We start from the raw sequence: 20,512 nt of genomic DNA, 5'->3' as shown, positions 1-20,512 counted from the left end.
CTTTTAAATCAATCTGCTTTTGTTACAGTGAAAGTTACAGTCATGTTTTGGGAATTGTTTGAAATGTAATCTCATTCTATTCTCATTACACCTTATTTCTTCAAGAATTTGGTTGTTAATGATTAAATATAAGGTTCAGGTTTTTCTTATCCTTTAGCATATGATATTGGTGTTGTGGCACTAATGAAAGCTTAGGCATAATTAAATCTAATCTGTCTTGACCTAATGCAGCTTTAAGTTCATATAGTATGGACACACTTTATACAGTTAAGGTGTACATTACTGTAAACCCAGATTCCCCAGAATCGCCCCAAAAAGGCTTGAAGCTGAGTTGTGGCCACACTTTCAAGTTTCCTGTAAGTTTAGCATGAGCTTGTTCAAAGTAAGGAATGAAACTTTTTTTATGTGATCTCTTTGAGATGCTTTCCCTGCACTCAGCCCAATGGCATTTTGCATCTTTCTAATCTCAGGTAGAGTCTGATGGGGAAAAAAAAGTGAATGAATGAGCATACTGCAATTATTCTTTGCATCATTGGGTAAGAATAGCCCAGGCAGAAACACTTAGAGTTAATAAGAGGTAACAGCTGTACCAAGCCCCAAGATTTTCTGTTCTGTTTCACAGCATTGGAGCTGCAGTATTCAGTGACACAAGGTTTTGTTTGGTTTTCCCACATCTTATTTATTTATGGTTTGTTTGGGTTATTTTCACAAGAGTGATAAATTACTTCATTAATATAAGGACTGATTGTGTATTCCATGTGGCTGATACAGTTAATCTGCAATGCTTAAGGAAAAGGAATATGTATCCACCTAATGTATCATCTATAAAGAGATGGATTTGGGGAAAAAATACTTTTTAACAGACCGTGATTATTCTATTGCTCTTCTCTTCATATGTAAATAAGGTAAACAGGCAGATTCCCGAGTTTTCATCAGTGTAAATTCCTTTCTTTGTTCACATCAAGTGGTCACAGTGGAACAGATGTATTGTGCAAGCAGGCTGGGGAAGAAATGGTGATTCTTGGTATACATTTTAATAAATGTGTGGTATTGAGGAAACAAGATTACTGCAAGTTAAGGAATTTATTTTGGTGCTGTATTTGGAATGATAATGAACCACAGGAATTTAATAATCCAGTTTTTTCAACTGTCTTTGCTTGCTTTCTCAACACCATGTTTGTGTCTGTCTTTTGGTCAGGTAAACAAAATGATAGGTGTCTTTAACTTTTTTTGGGGGGGAGGTGGTGTAATAATAAGCTGTAGTTGTGCAGGCTGGGGGGGGGACACACAAAATATATTTTCAGATGATGTTGGTAGAAACTGACAAATATGATATATTACTGCACCCAAACTGGTTAGCCAAAATTCTAGAATATCCTTTTTCACATATGTATGTGTGCACTCTGAAAATCCTCCACTAATATTACAGAAGGTTTGTACTAATGACGCTAATAATGTTCTAAAGAATTACTAACCACTCTGTGAATTCTGTCAGGATTGTGTTGATGAACCAGTGTGTATTGATTTGACTGAGCTGAGCTTCCTACGTTTGTTTCATGCACAAGAGAGTGTGTGCATTATTTTCTTGCTACTTGTTTCACGGGAGGCAGGCATAAGTCTTGATACCCTTCCCTTCCTGTTTCTCTTCTGTCCTTCTGTGGAGAAAAGACTTAAAACAGAAAATGGCAGTTTGTCCATCCTGAGATTAATAGATTAGTAGAAAGGGTGCTTTTGAAAAATTATGGGAGGAAATCTAATCAGCTAGTGATAAAGATGATACATGCATCTTTTGTCTGTGAAGAAAAAGCAAGTTACATTCACCACCTACTCTGAAGTTGGGACTTTGGTAAAGGATACTCTCTATCAGTTGCTTGCTACACATTCAATCTGTACTTTTTATCCACAGATTAAATGAGTGAAAGAATTATCTAAAAACCTGTTTAATATATCTTCCAGGAAGCATAATAATGTTCTTTTGGCTTTTTGTGTTTTAATTCTGTAGTTACAGCATTCATTCTTACCAGAAAATCTTAGATTATAATACTGCATCTCTTTGTAAATGGGATAGTGACCAAATAGATTGAAGATCAACAGTTTAATTTAGTATAGTAACTCCTGCTAAATCAGTGTGCATTACATCAGGGAAATGTGTGTCCCAACTACCTTTGTGTGACACTCTCAGATTCAAAAAATTCTACTGTTACCAGATGCCCTTTCCTAGAATAGCTACACCTATTCTGTAATCTTAAGAAACTAAATAAACCAACCAGGCCAACAAACCCACACAAAACCCCAAGAAAAACCAAAAACCCAATCAAACAACAAACCAAAAGGAATCACAACGAACCAAAAACCCCCTGATAGCCTTTATCAGGAAGGTTTAGCAGAAATCCGTATTTTGGCTGTTTAATAAAAACAAGTAGACAAACAAAAACCCCAACAAAGCAGACCATCCCAAGCCTCTTCGGTTTAGAGAATGACTTCTGTTTTTAGGAAAAGTGATCTGTTAGAACTGCGAGTTTCCTTTGTAAAAGAAGAAAGTCTCTGCTACTCCTTATGAAAACAGAAGACTATTTAACACTGTTTTCACTGACCTTAGAATTAATGTTGATTGATAAATATTCATGCAGTTTGTCTGCTCTTTTTGTCCTTAAGCAGATTTACAGCTGCTAGAGCTAAGAGGAAAGCTGACCATGAATGTCAGTTCCAAGGGTTTTTTATACTGGTTTTGCTGGGAAAATGAACACAATGTTGTACCATCAAGATTAAAAAATATTTTTTATTTTCAAAATATTTAAGCATTTTCTTTAGATCATTGTGTTTTAGAAGTAGAAATACTACTGCATAATTTTTGAATGCAGCTTCAGAATAAAAGGAATCTTGTTAAAGCATCAGACTGAAAAAATATCTAGACATGCATTTAAAAATGTAATGACTTGGCAAACATGAGTTCATAAATAGGCTCCAGTCTTCCTCTGGTGTATTGGTGAAGTAGATATTACAAGAGAGCGTGAAAGAGATTCTCTGGTTTGCTGCCAAAGGGAAATTCTGACTACTTTCATGGGACAGGTACCAGATTTTTCCCTTGTGCACATTTTCCAGGTGATCAGTGGAACATCTAGACAATTGTCTCCCAGGAACTTTAATAGGAGGAAATACCTGAAATCTCTCCAGTTATTGCTGATGTAAAATTATTGTTGATACTGACAGAACTTTGTTAACTATGAGGATTGTTTCCTTGAGGAGTTGAGAGTATTCTTAAGATAGCTTTCAAGATCAGAAGTTTTAGTAAAATTGAAAATCAAGGCTTATGTTGCTGATAGAGCCATTTAAAAATGTCTTGGATGCTGTGATGAAGAATGTGGTGTTAAAGAGACAAGGACACAAGTTAGCTAGAAAAAAATAAAACCAGAGAAAATACTGTAATCTGTTTTCTCTAAATAAGCAGTGGCAAAGAGCAATCTGCTGACTGACTCTCAAGTAGCTTCTCTGGAGTAGATTATTGGAACAGCAGGGAGTGGTTTGTCAGTGCTGTCACAGACCCATAATCTGTGTATAGCTCTGGGTATCACCAGTGCATCTGCAGCCTCACCAAAGGAATTCTTGTCCTTCAGCTGCATACATACCAAGATGGAATAAGGACAGACAGATGTGAGGGATGTACTATTATTGAATGTAAAACTAAACCAGGAGAGAAGAATATTTATAAAATGGATGGGTATAAACTAAAGCACTTTTTAATCTTCTCCTGTAGGTCTTCCTGTTTCATTTCGCACAAACAGGACGGAGCTGATGCTCCTCTGCATCCATAAGGCAAGGAGGGTACTGCAAACATAAAGTAGTGGAATTTTCCTTGAGAACTTTAAAAGGCGTGTTGGGTGAAATTTTCTTTTCAAAAAAACCATAAAAGTAAAGGACAGGGAGACATGCCTTTTTCTATTACCTATAAAAAGGGATTGAGGAATTCAGAAGGATTTATGCATGTCCTATCAAGCAAAAAAACTCCCATAGTACCAAAAGTCATCCTTTGAATTCTGGCATACCAGTCTATAGCTCTTAACATCTGTGTCTCTCTTTGGTGTTTAGGCATAATTATTCCAACTTATTATTTTAAGCAGTCAAAACAAACTGTAATTTGATCTTGACTTTACCTATAGCATAAAAGATAACAGTAAATAAATATTCTTTAATGTTTTAATGCTAATCATATTATTTCAAGTCTTTTTCTTCTCTTGTATCTGGTAAGCCAGTTTGCTTATCAACAGAAGACAATCTGATATCTTTGTGTTATCTCAGTAAGTGATATTGGCTTGATGTCATCTTTTTATTTTGTATGTGATTATACATTGACTCTTTTTTTTCTTCCACTGCTGTGAATCTTGTAATTCGTTTGGCTTATCTAAATATTTTAGCCTCCTAATTTGGGGGTTCTGAACATAATGTTTTGAAGTGGAAACAACTCCCCAGGAGAAGAAACAACTTCTTACCAACAGCAGCTCTGAATATCATACCCTGTGAAATATGTGACTGTTGCCCAGACACTACATTCTGATCCTTTGCTCCTGATCCTAGGTGTACATGTTATTCTTGCTCTTTAGCAGTAGTATGTTTATATGACTTACGGGTGTGCCACCATTAGCATTTTATTTTACAACAGGGATACACTTTTGAAGCAAATCTCTGTCTTCCCAATTCACCCCATTTAGTTTGAGCGCTGGAATGGCTGAGTGGGATCTGTGTGTTTTAGTGATGCAACCAAGCCAGATGTTCTCAGCAGCTAATGGGCTTTCAGTCATCAGGGCCAAAAATAGAACTGGTATCAAGTAAATTCCCCCGAAACATTTTTGCTGTGAGCACTTGTGTCTTCATCACCAACTGCTTTGACCTTCTGATCCAGTCTTCTGGCACTCAGCTATTTGCTGTTGCACCGTGTTCTTTGTGGCCCAAGGTGGACAGCAGCTCACCCCCCTGTCCCAGACTGCCATTGAATATTCCTGCCCTGCTGTCACTTCTGTCTATGCTCTCAGGATAAACCAGCTTGCATGTCTCAGTGCAATCCTCATGTTCAATGCAAGAATTAAGGAACATGTTATTATTTGTTAGAGTTCAGAGGAAATACTCTCACATTTGTTGTCAAACCAAGGGGCTGTTTGCTTGGATTTCTTTGGAAGTAATACAGCTGGACTTCAGCTTGCAGCTCAGACCATGATATAGTGATCCAAGTCAAACACTTCATGGCATTGTTACCTGTGTGATGCAGAAAGATTTGCAATAATCAATTATCTGTTTGCTTTCACAGCAAATTATTGATTAATTAGTTGGTTGCTTGTACTGCTATTATATGTATTGAGGGAGATAAAATGCTTTTTCCTCCCTTTTGGATAACATATGCCTTATCATTTTAGTGCTTTCTGGGGTCAGAAGAGAGTGCTTAAAATGCACACTGTCTTCCTACCATCATCCTGACAAACCAGAGACTGTCAAGAGACCCCAGTCTTCAAGAGGGTGGTAGTTTTTTGAGCCCACCACATTCTGTAATCAAATAGTTCTCTTGACAGTCAATAACTTACCCTTTTGGAGATGAGTTCTAGAATTTGCTAGAAGTATCTACTAGATCTTGAAAAACAATAGAAAACAAAGTCATTAGAAGTCTCATGGGACTCAGTTTCTACACACTGGAGGTGTTTTTAAAGCATGTCCTTTTGTTTCAGATTTGCAGACCGCTTTATTAATAGAGACCCAAATGCAGTTTTCATCTTCACCAAACTGACCTCCTGTTTTGGCTCTCCATGTATCTGCTAGTAATTTTTCTACATCACTGCCAGTAAAGTGCTAGCAGCAATTCTTCTATTTCTCCTGTCAACCAAGCTTTATTCAAGTTTGACCTTCTCTTTGTCAGACAAGCATCACTCATCTCTTATGATGTGCTAGCTTTAATATTATCTTTCAAGCGTTATACTCTATTTCCCTAGAATAAGCTTCAGCAATACAGCATCCTCTGGGCTTACAGAGTGTAATGTTCTGTTCTGTAGTGGCAATAATACCTTCTGGGTGCAGCATTTATTATTTTAGCATGGCTTAATTTGTGTCATTGTTTTGGACAATCTACTTCTCTAATGTCCTGCTTCTATTCAAACCTGGTTTTCATCTGTTATTTCCCTTTCTTAGCAATACATGCTAATTAAAATTGTTCACCTCAGACTACAAACTGCTTGTGACTGTGGGTACTTTACACATGTTATTTTCATGGAACAGCTGTATTGTTACCTAATTCCAGCAAGTATTTTGTCTGAAGGCTTTGCTCCCAGGAACAATGTAATTATCAGTCAGTGTGACATTCTTGCAGCCATTTTGCAGAATTAAATATTGAAATAGTACTTTGAGAGAGTAATGAACTTTAATTCTTTTTCCTATTTGGTGTTATGCAATAATGCACACTTATAAGAGTGGAAAATCTTTCTGTTTTGATTAATTTTGATCCTAGGGTTTCCTAACAGTTTAGATTTTTAGAACCTTGTTACAGTTCTTGTGCTATGGCAGGGAGTGGAAAACTGAATTTTTGCAGTCTTTAAAGAAAGAGGAGTGTATTGGGACAATGTTCTGCTGCTCAGAAAAGTGCAGAAGTGAAATAATGACACAAGACTTTTGAAGGAGGTTTATGGCTGGGGAGCAGAATCACCTGAACCTCTTTGATATAAATACCTTTACTGACTGACAGAGCTAGTTGTATTTCTGATGGTGTCACAAGCTACAAAAGCAAAGGTCTGTCTTGACTTCCATATCTTCAATCTTCATTGCTCATATACCTTTCATGCTGGAAGACTCCGTCTTTTCAACATTCTTTATAGATTTTTTTTTTTTTCCCCTCAGAAATTTGGGTATAGAAACTGGTTGTCTTGTATGATTAATTTCTGTTTTGTGTGAGGAGTTACAGGTGGCAACATTGCTAATAGAATGAATAAACTGGACCATGATAATTTGAAAACAGTTGACAACAATGTAAAGTTAAACTTTTCTAAGATCTGTTAGTTTTCATACCAAGTTTGAATAGTAATTAAGCAGCATTAATAAACAGTTGTTGGAAATTTTACTTAACCTACATTTAAACTGATAGATGGATAGAAAATAACCAGGAGGTTTATTTGAGGGTACTGAAAACATGGCAAGCCCCTTTCACTTCATTCCCCAGCCATCCCTATATGTAAACCACTTTCAACAGAAGCCAGGATTTAGTGGCTATGCTGAATATTATACAGCTTTTTAATACCTGGAACTTAATAAAGGAAACTGAAAGACTAATTTTATTGACTTTCATGCTTAGTTACCTAATTAAATATAACTGTCTGCCTTAAAAAATAAAAAGGGCTGCTGAGTATTTTCCTTTTGCCTTTGATATTTGACATTAGTAAATATAATTTTCAGTAGTATGTAGCTAGATGAACACCCTGTTCATCATTCTGTTACGCAGGTTTGTAAATATCTGTATGGACTGCATTGAGCTGAAATAGCGACAATTAAGGAGCAATAGGATTTTTCCTGTAATGCTAGTAAAAAACACCTTCCTCTTACCTAAATTGGCCTGTGGTATACAGGCACAATATGAAGGCTATTACTGGTATTTCATAATGTAGTGAATTTTTAAATAAAATTCAAGGAGAAACAACTAGTTAAAGTAAGAAGGGTTAACAATATGAATCGGTGTTTCCACTGCTCCTAGGTGCACTCATGACTTTTTTAGGTTAGTGTTTTGAATGTGTGGATGACAGAAATTAGTTATATGAAGATAGGCTCTTCTAAGTAAATCATTGTCATTCAGCAGTATAATCTGAGATGTCTAGCCTTCAATCTCTGATTTGAAAATACATTCAGTGGTCTCTTACATAATCACAGTTCATTTCTTATCTACATCAAGAAATGTTGCTGTCTATTCTGGTAGCCTGATGACTACTAAAGTGAATTGCTTGATGACTCTGTGCACTTCCTGACGTGGTGATCTCATGCACACAGAAAACACTTCCACAGTTCAGATTATCTCCCTCATGCTGAGTTCAGAAGCAGTAAACAATGAAGTTTTCAAACTGATTTTGTCTCTGAAGATGCACTCATTTGTTACAAAGAAGAGATGTTCTTAAGAGCTCTTTTTTGGGAAATCTGCATCAGTTACCCACCTTATGCAATTTCTACTGAGAAAAGAGACTGTTAGATGGGTCCATTTTTTTAATACATGGAGACTGCAAAGAAAAGCAAGTTAAACCAAAACCATTCCTTTTTTCCTTCCTAATTTTTGATTGTCACTCTCCTCCCTGAGTTCAGGCAAAATTAGGTTCCAGTAAAAGAAATATAGTGAAATTAGATGAAGTTGGCTGAAACCCAAGAGAGGTAAACAAAATTTTATATATCTGTCTCTCATGCTTTGAAAATTCTGGTTTTTGTGGAAGATAAATCTCAACAAGTTTTAATATAACTTTTTAAACAAGTGAAGTGAACATAGAATTCATGTGATTCTTTAGGCATCTGACATTAAAGTATTTGCAAACTATTTAAGTATTGCATTCCACATAAATAGTACCAAGATTTATTCTACACCTTTATGTGGCAGTATTAACAATGTTGTTATGGTTAGATATTCTGGAAAGAAGGCACAGGTTGCATGAACAAATTTTGGTGAGGCTTCTTAAATTACAAGTAGTGTCTTGCTTAAAACTTCCCTCAGTCCCCAGATTTCTCTTCACCTTTTGGACGTTTCCTTTTTCTCAAGTTTGAGAACTGATGCTTCTGTCTCTCCTGCACAGAGCCCTGTTGGTACATGCTCTCATGCCTTTCATCTCATTGATGTCCAGATGCTGCTCCAGCCCTCTGGTTTTAACTGTTCTCACCTTTTCTCATAAAAGCACATCCCAGTTTCTGTGGCCAGCCCAGCTTACAGTCACCTATTTACCCCTGGCTCTGCTCTCACCCTGCTTGTGAAGTGCTGTAACAATTTTGGGATGGGGAAGTTAGATCATATGGTTGTCCAAATATTCTTTATATTCTTGAAAGAATAGCTGATAGTATCTGATGTTGTGAGACAAATACATTTCAAAAATAATTGAAAATAAAGAATATTTAAGGAGTAAGCTCATTTTGATAAATCTAGTCAGTCAAATGCTTTGATCTTGTAAGTAGCCTCTAAAATTAGTGGCACAATAGAGCCTTTTAGTTTCCTGATTGTCACTACTGTACTCTATGCAGCTTTACAGTTGCTCATATATTTTGGATTTATGTGTTTGAAAGTGATTTTTCCTGTATATAAACTGGTTTAAAAATTAAATATGGCACATGTTCTAGGTGTAAATTGTTATTTTGTAATGTATGTAACCTGAGAAATCTCCAAACATCTCGAGAATACCCAAGCTATTTAAAGGGTCCATAGAATGCCCACTCACTTTGGGGAAGTGGGAAAATCAGTAAGATGATAATTAAAACAATGCTGTTTCATGTATGCACTGTACTATAAAGTGCAAATGTGACAAGACAATAAAATAAGGGTAGCTTTTTCTGTCAGCAAGTATTTTCTGTCTGATTGTAAATGTTCACCTTGTGGTTTTGCATTAAGCAATTTAGACTGATATATATATATATATATATATATGAAATAACTTATACTTTCATAACTATTGGCATTGGGGGGGGGTAATTTCTGTCATTTTATGAGTAGCTGTGATAGAATAGTTAAAGTCCAGGAGTTGGGGTGGGGGGGCGTGGTGTTTAAATCCTTAGTAGAAACATTTTCCTTTTCCTTGAAAATGGAGTATTACTTTTTGAACACTGCAACTTTATTGAATATATATTCATTATTATTAAAAATAATTTTTTTTAAAAGCAATAATATTAAAAATCACTTGGAGGTGTGATATACTATGTGAATTAAATGCTATCCACAGTCCTTTGTATGTGGCAGGGGTTCTTATCTACCAAGAACATCTTTTTGCTTGTATGAAATGTAGTGACAGTGATCTTGCCAGAATTATACAGCTAAGCACAGGTGTCACTTGGATTCTGGTCTACATTAACAGATTAAAACACTGACAGGTTTTTTATAGCATAAGATTTTTCTTGGAGACTGTTTTGTCTAACCTATATTCCCCTTCTTCCCAATTCTCTTTCAGATAGCAGTTCTGTGGATGAAAAGGTTTAAAATCACATATTTGCTATAGGGATCATGTATTTTGTTGATGTTTGTGTGTGACTTATTTGACCTGTTCTGTTCCTTCATTTTAGTTGTGAAATCTGCATGGGGTTTTTTTCCCAGCTTTCCACTCTTTATGTTCTCCTTTGAGTGTATTGCAAATGTGTTGCATTTATATACAGGGGTAACCCTCACTGTTGTGCTTTCCATAATTGCCTACACAGGGGTCTGCTGCTGCCAAACATGACACCTGATTTTTGCCTCTAATTATCACCTACCCTGCATACACTATAGGATTTAAAGGGCAACAGTATTGGGAAGCAGTACCTTTCCTTCCCATGGGTTCTTCCAGTGTGTGTCACTAAATGTTGAATGCTACCAAAATGTTGCCCAAAGGAACAGTTAGTCTAGCTTTGGCCTGGAGCTGACCCTGCTAAACATTTTCATATGTCCTACATGTTTGATGCAGTTAAATTCTGTCCAAAACTTACTAAAAGCAATCAAGTAACTGTATTTTTTTGGTGTCTCTTAAAGGCTCGGATAGTAAGTGCAAGTTCCTTGGATGCTTCCAAGCTTTATGCAGTCCAGGCATTTGCTGGGTAAGTAAAAACATAATTGAGAATTTTGTTATTTAAATCTGCAAATTAGTCTTATAGCATTATAGTATTTTTTTCTTAAGTATTTTTGGTTTGAGAAATTGCATTTTGAAAGAAGTCTTCTTTTAATTTTTTAATTCCTTATTTTTTGAGAAATTAATAGAACAATTCGGATGCTGAGGTCAATTAGATAGGAGAACATTTTTTACCTCTTTGCATATAAAATAAGTGTCCTTTGAAGCTGTAGCACAATTTTGTCTTCATTCTGGTAAATGTGTAGTAATGTAATGCTAACATTACAGTATCACTCCAGTACTTGAAGTCTAAAAAGTCAAGAAAAAAGATCTTCCAGTGGCTGAGAGTGAGTGTGGTAGAAACCTGTACATTTTGTTTTGTTGTGTCCCAATGAAATTGTCTTGCTGCCAGTTCTAGGGATTCCCTCCTATTTTGAATACTTTTTTATTATTCAGTCTGGAAAGGCAAAGAACTAAAAGCCTTTGGTAGAATTTATCAGTTATATTAGTTAACCTAATTAAAAAGGGTATTATCCTCTTGCTGGTGCACTATGTAAGTACTTTTTACTATAAATACAATTTATTGCAAAGAAAAGTTGATGAGATTAAATTAGTCATTCATCTTCTGATTTTTATATCTGAAATGCTATACAATAGATGCTAGACACTATGAAGTTTTTCCCATTTAGATTCCTATTTTGAGGGGAGGTGGGTGTCCCTAAAAGGTAGTTATGGTTATTAATTTGCTTAATATAATGCACATGCTTCTATGGAAGGTATCATTAGGGTAACATTTATACTTATTGCTAAACTTTAAACCATTTTATGAGTAATCTACAGCTTTTTAGTAGTGTAGGTTGTTTCCATCTAGTTTGTCGTACCTCGAAGTGTTCTATTTCTGCCCTTTCCAACTCACAGAACCTTCAGAGTTGCTGTAAGAGTGTGAGGTTACATGTGACATGGTGCAGGATTAGTTACCAAATGCAAGCCAGAGGAGAAACAGTTTAACACCTGGTTATTGTGTAGCTTAGGGCAGAATTTTGTAAGCAGACTCTGAGTGTGGGTACTGACAGTCGAGTATTGCATCTATGCCTGTAGGAAGCTGCATGTGACCATACTGCTTTACTGTATGTACTGCTTTCCATAACCAGATGCTTAATTACAGTTTCTTAATAGATGTAGACCTTTAAAAGGCAATGTGGAATTCCTATTTTTTTGTGGGTTGCACATGGAAAGCAATCTCATAGGTGTAAGGAGAACTTATGCCACTGACAAGGACTATACAGATTGAAGCTGCTCTTTTTGTGCCCTTTCTTCCAGCCACAGGTGGATAAATTCAAATGTTGAATCCTCTGAGAATAAGCTGTTTCAATCCCTTATGCAGACATCCTGTAGCCACTGCAGAGGACTACTTCAAATGGTTGACAGTAGCTCAATAATAGCTCATGTTTTTAGATTAAACCTTACTTCTTTTGCTGACAAAGTTTAGACCTGTCCTCTCCTCACTTTGCTGTCCACAATATCTGTACTCAAGCCTCTGTTTCACTGGGCCTCCCTGAAAACAGTTATGCAATTTTCATTTAACTTCTCATTCAGGCAAAGAATGCTGTCATTTCAAAGACTTTTGTGGCTCTGTTTTAATCACACTTCCCACTCTACTCCTCCGTGCAAAACTAATGCTAATTTCTAGAATCCCTTGGTCTTTTCACTGCCAGCACAACTGACTGCAGTTAGCTATGACTCCTTCTCCCTGTTACTCTCTCCAAAAGGTGGTGTCATGTGAGGGAGATTCCTTCCCTCACAACCATGGCTGCTTTATCTGTACAAAAATACCTCCACTGATTCTCTTCTGCCCTGCTCCCTCTCTGTCATGGCACAATGCTGTGAACCCCCCTCATGCACAGCACACCCCAGGCCCATGGCAGGGACTGCAACTCTCCATTCTCTGCAATGATCTTTGCTTGGTTGTGTGAAATGAGAGAAAAGCCCAGGACAAGAAAGTAAAGGCAAAGACCAAAGACAGCTTTTCTGGGACTTCTCATGCAACTTCTCTGTTAAAAGGCAGAAGCACCACCTTTCCTGGTTTTTCTATACCAATACCATATAATATCATCTTAATTTCATTTTTCTTCACTTTCTTGAAGATGAGACACTTTAGAGCTCATTGTTTCCATATTTTTAAAAAGTGAAAGTAGGTTAGCTGGAGTTCTCAGCATGTATATCAATTCTGGGTAGTACCAGTTTCCTTTTTTCCAGAGACTTGCTGTTGTATTAATTTACTGCTTGCCTAATGGTGAGTCAGAGACTGATAATTTTACCACATGGCCTAATCCATTCTGAAATTTGCTAACAATACACAGATGGTGCTGCTGATTACTCTTTTTTTACTCCTTTCCTTCAGTGGCATGTTCTCTATGGTAAAACAAATTTATTTTTCTTGGATTCTCTGACAAATTCAAATAGATTACTGTTACGCAGAATATTTCCAGAAGCACCAAAAAATAGTCAGTATGACAGGTTTTTTTCCTTGCCTTGAATGATAACTTTCATCAAATTAGTATGATTCCAGTTCATCATCTTCTATGTCAAGTTATTGTTGGGTTATAATTGGAAGTAGAGTATTCAATGTATAACCTACATTAACATTAAAAGCTTTTTCCTTGCTATGTTATTTCTTAATGATCAGTAAAAGGAGTTTAGTGAGAACCCCCATTTTAGTCATATTTTATGTTACAGAGCAGAATAATAGATGGAAATAATTTTACAGATATTGTCTCTTTGTGAGCATAAGAATGCCTTAAGTTTTATTTACTGTTGAGGGAACTGCTCCTGAGTAGCAAAAAGCCCTGAGTTTTTTTCTTGGTCTCTGTACATTTACTCTTCACAACCTCAGAAATGTTATTTTATTTCTGTCATGCTTTTGCTGGGTTTGTAAGTATGTCTGGAAGTTGCAATTTGGGTCCACTTCGTCTTTATATTCTTGAAAAAAAATTATAGTATCACAACCCTGCATGGAAAAATGGTCGTGTGAAAATATAAATAAACTGCATAAATAGACTATGAATTCTTTTCCCTTTCTTGAAGAATGGTGCAGGTGCATCAGAAGGAAGTGAAAATTTCTTCACTAATTTTAGTTATATCTTTTCACACAGTAATTATAACATGTATAAATAAAATTAGGGCTTTCAGATTATAAACTCTTCATTGTGAATGTAGTTTTATATACACAGAGGTAGAGAGAAATATGAGAACTGAGAAGGGTGTTTGAAGCAGTGCCAAACAGGAGGACCATGGAAAGGAGGATGTTCTGTCTTGAAAAACATGGTATCCCAGCTTCTCTGAGAATTTCCAAGTATCTCTGAATTAGAACTGACAAGGAATATAGCAATCTTCCAAAATCCTCTGTGGAAAAAGTTCAGGGGGATACCTGTGTTAATTATTTGGAAGAGTCAGAGAGAATGATGCCCGTTTGTTATCCATATCAATATATATTCTTTTAAATTCTGTTGGTGTGTCAGCCTTTTATTCTTTGAAGTGACTCCAAGTGCTCTTTGTTGTTGTTTTCAAGTTATATGTGAGATCTGTCTGGGGTTTAATTGTGTGCTCAATGAAAAAGCTCAAACCAAGCAGGAGAAAATAATGATGGTCACTATGGAATTATTTTAAAATGTGACAAGTTTTGTTTTCCACAGTCACATGGAGGTATTTGAGATGGGATTATGTATTTAGCTAGGTATTTTAAAGTTTGTATCAAATTTAATACAGCAATATTCATTGACATCAGTGATATTCAATATGCAATGTTGGGCTGCATCTCAGCTACCAGATAGACAAGAACTTATGATGGAAAGCTATTCTTATAATTTCTAAATCAATGGTAAAAAGTTCTAGGAGGTATTAAGCAACCTTTCAGCTACCCTGCTTTGCATGAATGCCAGGATAAAAAGCACCAAGAACACTCTCACTTTTTTTTCATGAGAATTGGAGCACTTGCGTTTAGCTGATAACTGCTAATTTTGATTTTTAACTGTAATTAGAGATATTATAAGCAGTTCTTAAGGATGTAGTCTTGTAAGCTCCATGTTTTTATTTTCTTCTTTGCCTTTTTATCTTCTGCAGTCGTGGACTGTATGGAATTGACAGCATGCCAGACCTGCGAAGAAAGAAATCTTTTCCCATTGTTCGGGATGTGGTGAGTAACCTCTGAAGCTTGATTCATTTGCCACTTGTGTAGGTCTTTCTTGTAGTTACTATTGTGCATCTGAATCACAGTTTGCAACAATTGTTTTATGGAAAAAAGGTGTCTTGAGAGAATGGATTGAAGCCAGTAAAAGTCAGTGAGGCAATTGTTAAAGTGTAATAGATAAGTCTGAATATCTCATCGGATGTATAGGTATTACTTGTGTAATCAAGTAAAGGGCATTTCACGTAATAGTAATCTACTCACTTTCTTAAAGAAAGCTGCTATTGAGTGTTTGGGATACTGATTCACTTGATTTATTCTGATACTGAAAGTTCCTTTTAAAAAGCAGCCCTTTTTCACTATGAATATTTTGAAGATTTATGCATGCTTTTGGTACAAGATGAGGTATCAAGGTTTTTAACAGGCGTTGCAAACAATAATAATTTAGGAAAATAAATTTCAAAGTGGAAAAGAAGGGCAGTTCCTTTGAGATTTATTCTGGCATCCAGTCTAAGCAAGATTAAGTAGAATCTCTGTGCTCTGAAGAATTTCAAGTGCTATTCACATTTCTTTTTTTCTTTTCCAGTAGTGTAGAATTCATAATTCAATAAAATACCTATTTAGTCTGATGGTGGTAAGCCCCCAAACCAATTTCTCACTGTAAAGAAATGATGGGGTGTTAGGCTAAGTAAATGATTACTGCAGTTGTCATTAAACAGTCAGCCTTTGCCAAATTATTGCTCAGTGTTTTCTCAGTTACTGTGTTCAGCTACTTTGTGGTGATCCACCACACTGACCAGTCAAAAAGAGAAAGCACAGCAACCATTTTAGAGTAGAATTCCTTCTGAAATTGATGAAAAGTTAAATGTACAACATAGTAGAGCCTGCAGTCATTAAAGCATCTTTTTGACAGAAGCCACGCCACTATTAATTGTATTAACCGTGAGTATAATCTACTGTCCTGCCATGACACATATGCATGTTAAATGACACTCTGCTTTATTCTTAATTGTTGGAACTGCTTACAGAAAGGTATAGCTCAGAATACATAAAGACATCAAAATAAATGTAAATGATCCTTTTTTGTGCTTGCTTTGACTCTTTCAGAAAAATAGAAATAATATTGCTAGAAATGAGTGCTAGACTCTTGATGCGGACTAAGATATAATTTCTTTGTTGCAATAAATCTGACAAATTATTAATATTCTTTATAATTTCTTCCCTATCTTGTCTGGATTTTTCAGGCTATGGTGAGTACTTTTATATTGATAAATGTTCTGAAATGATCACAATAACTGTTGGGGATTACATTAATATTGTATTTTATTATGACCTTCTGTTGGGAAGTTAAAAAATTATTTTATGACCAAGAATTTTATCATAAGGGAAGTGGTGCCTTTTGTGAGTGTGTTGTGCTCTGCATCATATATACCAATATTATTAGAAAAAGTTTATGTTAAAAAGTTATCAGTATATTCCAGATATCTTTTCTAATAATACAAGCACAATGTTTAGGACTCAAGCATGAAGCTTCCCCTGTGGTACTGGAAAATCTTAGACACCTAGAGAAAGAGAAGCTGAAAGGCCTTGAGCATAAAGGAGACTAATTTATTTCAAATCCTGTATCAGGGAGTTGCAAAACAAATTAAAAATTAAGTAGACAATTGTCTGCTTTATCATCTTCTCTTATTGTTTAGGGATTTTGCTGGGTTTTTTGGTTTTTATAAATTTGTTCATACATTCATGATTCAACAGTACTTAAGGTCTTTATGCCCTGCAGGTCAAATTTTCACATAAGGAAAGCCAATGAGGCCTTTTGGGTTAGTTGGAGCCTTAGTTGAGGTGGGACTACAGGGAGAGAAATATCAGTAATTACAGTGGAGGTCATAAGTTTTTAACTCACAGTGGCCAAGTAGGTGTGGTGATCTGCCCAGCCATAGCCAAAGGAAGCTCTATTTTACTGCCTTTGCTTCTGTTAATGCCTGTCATAATTTTGAATGTTGTGAAGACTCTAGAAAATTCCTGTGTTAATTCAATTTAAAGGTGAATTTATACTGTGTAATCACTCTAATCAGGCAAATTTCTTCTTTTGATCATTCAAGAACGTATTGCTCCTTACCTTTATTATTTGATTATAAGAACACAAGAACAATTTGTCAATCTGCTGCTGTAAAACAGTCTGTTGAAGTGAACACACCAGATGAAACAACTGCCTGTTTCAGCTAAAATGATGATGCACTGAAACTTTTTCTCTGTGTCTCCACAACAAAAACATTTATAGAGACTGGAATTCAAATATGGTAATTTAAAGATTTGTATAAATAAGAGATTCATTTAAATTGCAGATGTCGTATTGTCTGCTTTGTATGTTGTCAGCTAAATACCTGGAGTATTTTACATTAATTCTGCTATCAGCAGTCCATTTTCTTAACTCCTTTAATCATTGATAGGCAAATTCCGTTATATTCGTAACAAAAATATTCATCCATTAAGAAGATAAATCATAAAATAATAAGTATTTGTGAGGACTTTAAATTCTTCTAAATGGAAATCATAACAAAGAATTATCTTTGAGGCTGGATAGATCATGCTTTTGTGTCCGTGCTACAAATATGAAGAAAAAGCAAATGATATTACAGTTATGTCCAGTAATAATTCTGTAGTGGGGCTGAATTGTCATTTTTTCTAAATCTGTTTTCTGGGCTTAATACTGCAGTTCTGTTGAATATTTCAGGATTAGACATTGACTCTTTTAATAGAAAAATTACGGGGCAGGGCTGAGTAATTTCACTTAGTACCTTACTCCCTTGCAAGTTATTTTTTTTTCCTTCCTCCCCCCTTCATCCCAGCACCCCAAGAAACAAATTACAAATCTTTCTTCAAAAATAATAAAGCTGAGATCCCTAGAGTGATATTCCTGTAGCTGCTCAAAAAGAAACCATTCTGAAATTGTGCGGGCTTTAAATGCTGAAAACAGTGACATTCTTGTCCCATTCACCTCTAGTGGGTAACTTTTGCATCACATTAAAAATATTAGCATTTGTAACGTGATAAAAAATACTTAGTCTTCAATTTTTTTTACCTGCTGATAGGAGTCTGTAGATTTTTTTTAAAGGAAAAAAGAGAAGATGATCAGGGAAACTGAAACGCTCAAGTCATGAACAGTTACATTAGCCTGACTGTTTGTTCCTCTGTGCTGTTTCAGCTGTGTAAGACCCAGCTTGCTTACTTTGTTGTGACAGAGGACTTCTCTTTCTTTTTTTTTTCCCAACACAATTGATCATTTAACATACAATTATAGCTTGAGTCCAATTTGCTTTTACTTACAGTTACCATTTTTCAATGTTATTGCTAGAATGACTTCTAATTATATTTATTTATTTAAGCTGTTAAAGCAAATTTGGAGGTAATAAATTAGACAGCGTAGATACAAGTTATTAGGTAATCTAGAAGGCCTTGAGCATAAAGGAGACTAATTGATTTTAAACCCTGTATTAGGGAGTTGCAAAACAAATTAAAATTAAATAGATAATGGTCTGCTTTATCATCTTCTCTTACTGTTTGGGGTTTTTGCTAGGTTTTTTGGGTTTTTTTTTAATTTGTTCTTATATTTATGATTCAACAGTACTTAAGGTCTTTACTCTCTGCAGGTCAAATTTTCACATAAGGAAAGACATTAGGTAGTATCTGGAGGTCAGTTTGGGAGAGTAAACAAGTATAAACTGCTAACAAATCTGTGTCCTGTTAGAGGAGAGGGGTGAAACACTTCAGGTTCCTGTTGCTCACCGTATTCTTTTGATGCTCTGGCAGTTTGGACTTCCTGGGGGGGTCCAGCTGATCAGCTGCACTTACCTTTTTTTCTTGCTGCTACTTAAAAACAGAGGCAATAGGAGGAGAAGTTTTCTCATTGTATTCATATACCCTGTCATCTTGTTTCCCACTGATTAATCTGGCAGCTTTTCCCCCTTTCTCTTTCCAAAATGCTCGCTCCTCCTTGTTTCATACCATACTTGAAAAGAGACACTGCTATGTTTTCAGTGCTTCATGCCGTTGAATTACCACCAACTTCAGTGTTTCAGAACAGATGCATTTTATGGGCTTTCTCTTGTAGATGCAGTTTGTTCTGACAGTGGTACATAAATGGAAATAATCCTTATGGGGTTTTTTTACTAAAATCCCTGTAAATTTAATCCATTTGACTTAAATTTACTGGTTTATCATAGATCCATCTAGATATCACTTTCTTCCAATGTGACAAACATTTTATTAAGAACAGCCTAATTATCTGTTTCCTATCAGGCTTCATTATTTTATATAGGGCACTGCACTATAATTTTAGGCACATTTCTGATTAAGGAGCAAAAGAGTAAAGCTCCATGATTCCAAGGGTGCCCCTTGGGAGGACTGGGCTTGAAGGACACGTGAGAGGGTCAAAATTGCTTCCCCATTTTCTTTTTTCTCACAGGAAATAGTATCTGTTTATTAGCTTACAGTGATATCATGAAACTGCAGTTCTGCTGGCTCATTTTCTTTGGTGTATTGCTGGAGGACAGAACACAGCAGCAGTCACTGCCCTATATTTGAGGTTAATGTTCTTATGCCCTTTGTGCTCCTGTCCTGACGAGTTGTTCACATTGCCCTATTGCTTGGAATGGCTAGGATGGTGCAATTGAGACCTAAAAGCATCACATCCCTTCCTAGTCAAAACTATAAAACTGGCATAGTGCAGGCAAGTAAATGTACATGGGTACTTGGCAAGACTTTGAGAAAAAGCCCTATGCTTCAAGAGGGATCAAAAGATCAATGCTTTTAAAGTACATTGATTTAAAACACAAAATTCTTCTGAGTATGAAAATTGTTTCTTTTCCTCTTAATGATATAGAAGCATTTTTACTTGCCACTTTTAACTTTGATATGTGGGTCCTGTAGTGTTGGGTCTTGTCACAAAAAGTATGAAAAAACTGTTTAATCTTTCCTGTGATTTTGTCAATCTCACTGGCACACACCCATGGAATTTCCCATATTCATAGAAATAGAATGAAAGGATGGTCACAGAGAAGTAAACAGAATTGTTTACTTAATAATAACAGAATGGAAAATCTGATAGCATAGAGTTTGTAAATTTCTGGGTTTAAAAGAGAAAAAAAAAGGGGGGGTTCTTTGTAATAGGAGAGCCATGAATCAAATACTACTGAGCCAAGGATGATTTCTTACCCTATAATTGGTTTCACAAGATTAATAATTCTGTGTCAGTCTGCAAATTTAATTATTATCAAGAGAAACTTATTGAAAATTGGTTCAGGGAAAGTGAACATTTAAAATTAAAATTGAACAGTCTCATAAATAAATAAATAGAAATCCATTTTAAATATGTCAATGATTAAAATTATATACTTGGAAGAAATTGGAATTGTCTCTTCATCCAGAGATTAATGATGCAGTTCCTTTGCTGATGAAGGCCTAAATTGCTTCTGGCCCAGTATGTATTTCACAAAAATAAGAATGTCGCATAAAAAGTATCATTTAAACTTTTGCTGTAATTGTTCTGTAA

The 20,512-nt window shown here is 35.7% G+C and overlaps 1 protein-coding gene across 1 annotated transcript in view; it reads left to right on the top strand.

The window, feature by feature from the left end:
- Positions 1-20,512, top strand: part of UNC13C (unc-13 homolog C) — a gene marked incomplete at its 5' end in the record, with an annotated part of 125,735 nt that overhangs the window by 8,027 nt on the left and 97,196 nt on the right. Inside the window, 3 exons of the mRNA XM_082290746.1 lie at positions 10,149-10,171; positions 10,703-10,767; positions 14,898-14,970. Of these exons, the coding sequence (XP_082146872.1) occupies positions 10,149-10,171; positions 10,703-10,767; positions 14,898-14,970 (161 nt within the window). The remainder of the gene's footprint in view (positions 1-10,148; positions 10,172-10,702; positions 10,768-14,897; positions 14,971-20,512) is intronic.

The sequence above is a fragment of the Coloeus monedula genome (assembly GCF_965178545.1).
Source record: "Coloeus monedula genome assembly, chromosome: 14".
In the NCBI taxonomy this organism is placed as follows: Eukaryota; Metazoa; Chordata; class Aves; order Passeriformes; family Corvidae; genus Coloeus; species Coloeus monedula.
The sequence above is the reverse complement of the archived record's forward strand: the minus strand, read 5'-3'. Positions and strand labels throughout refer to the sequence as shown.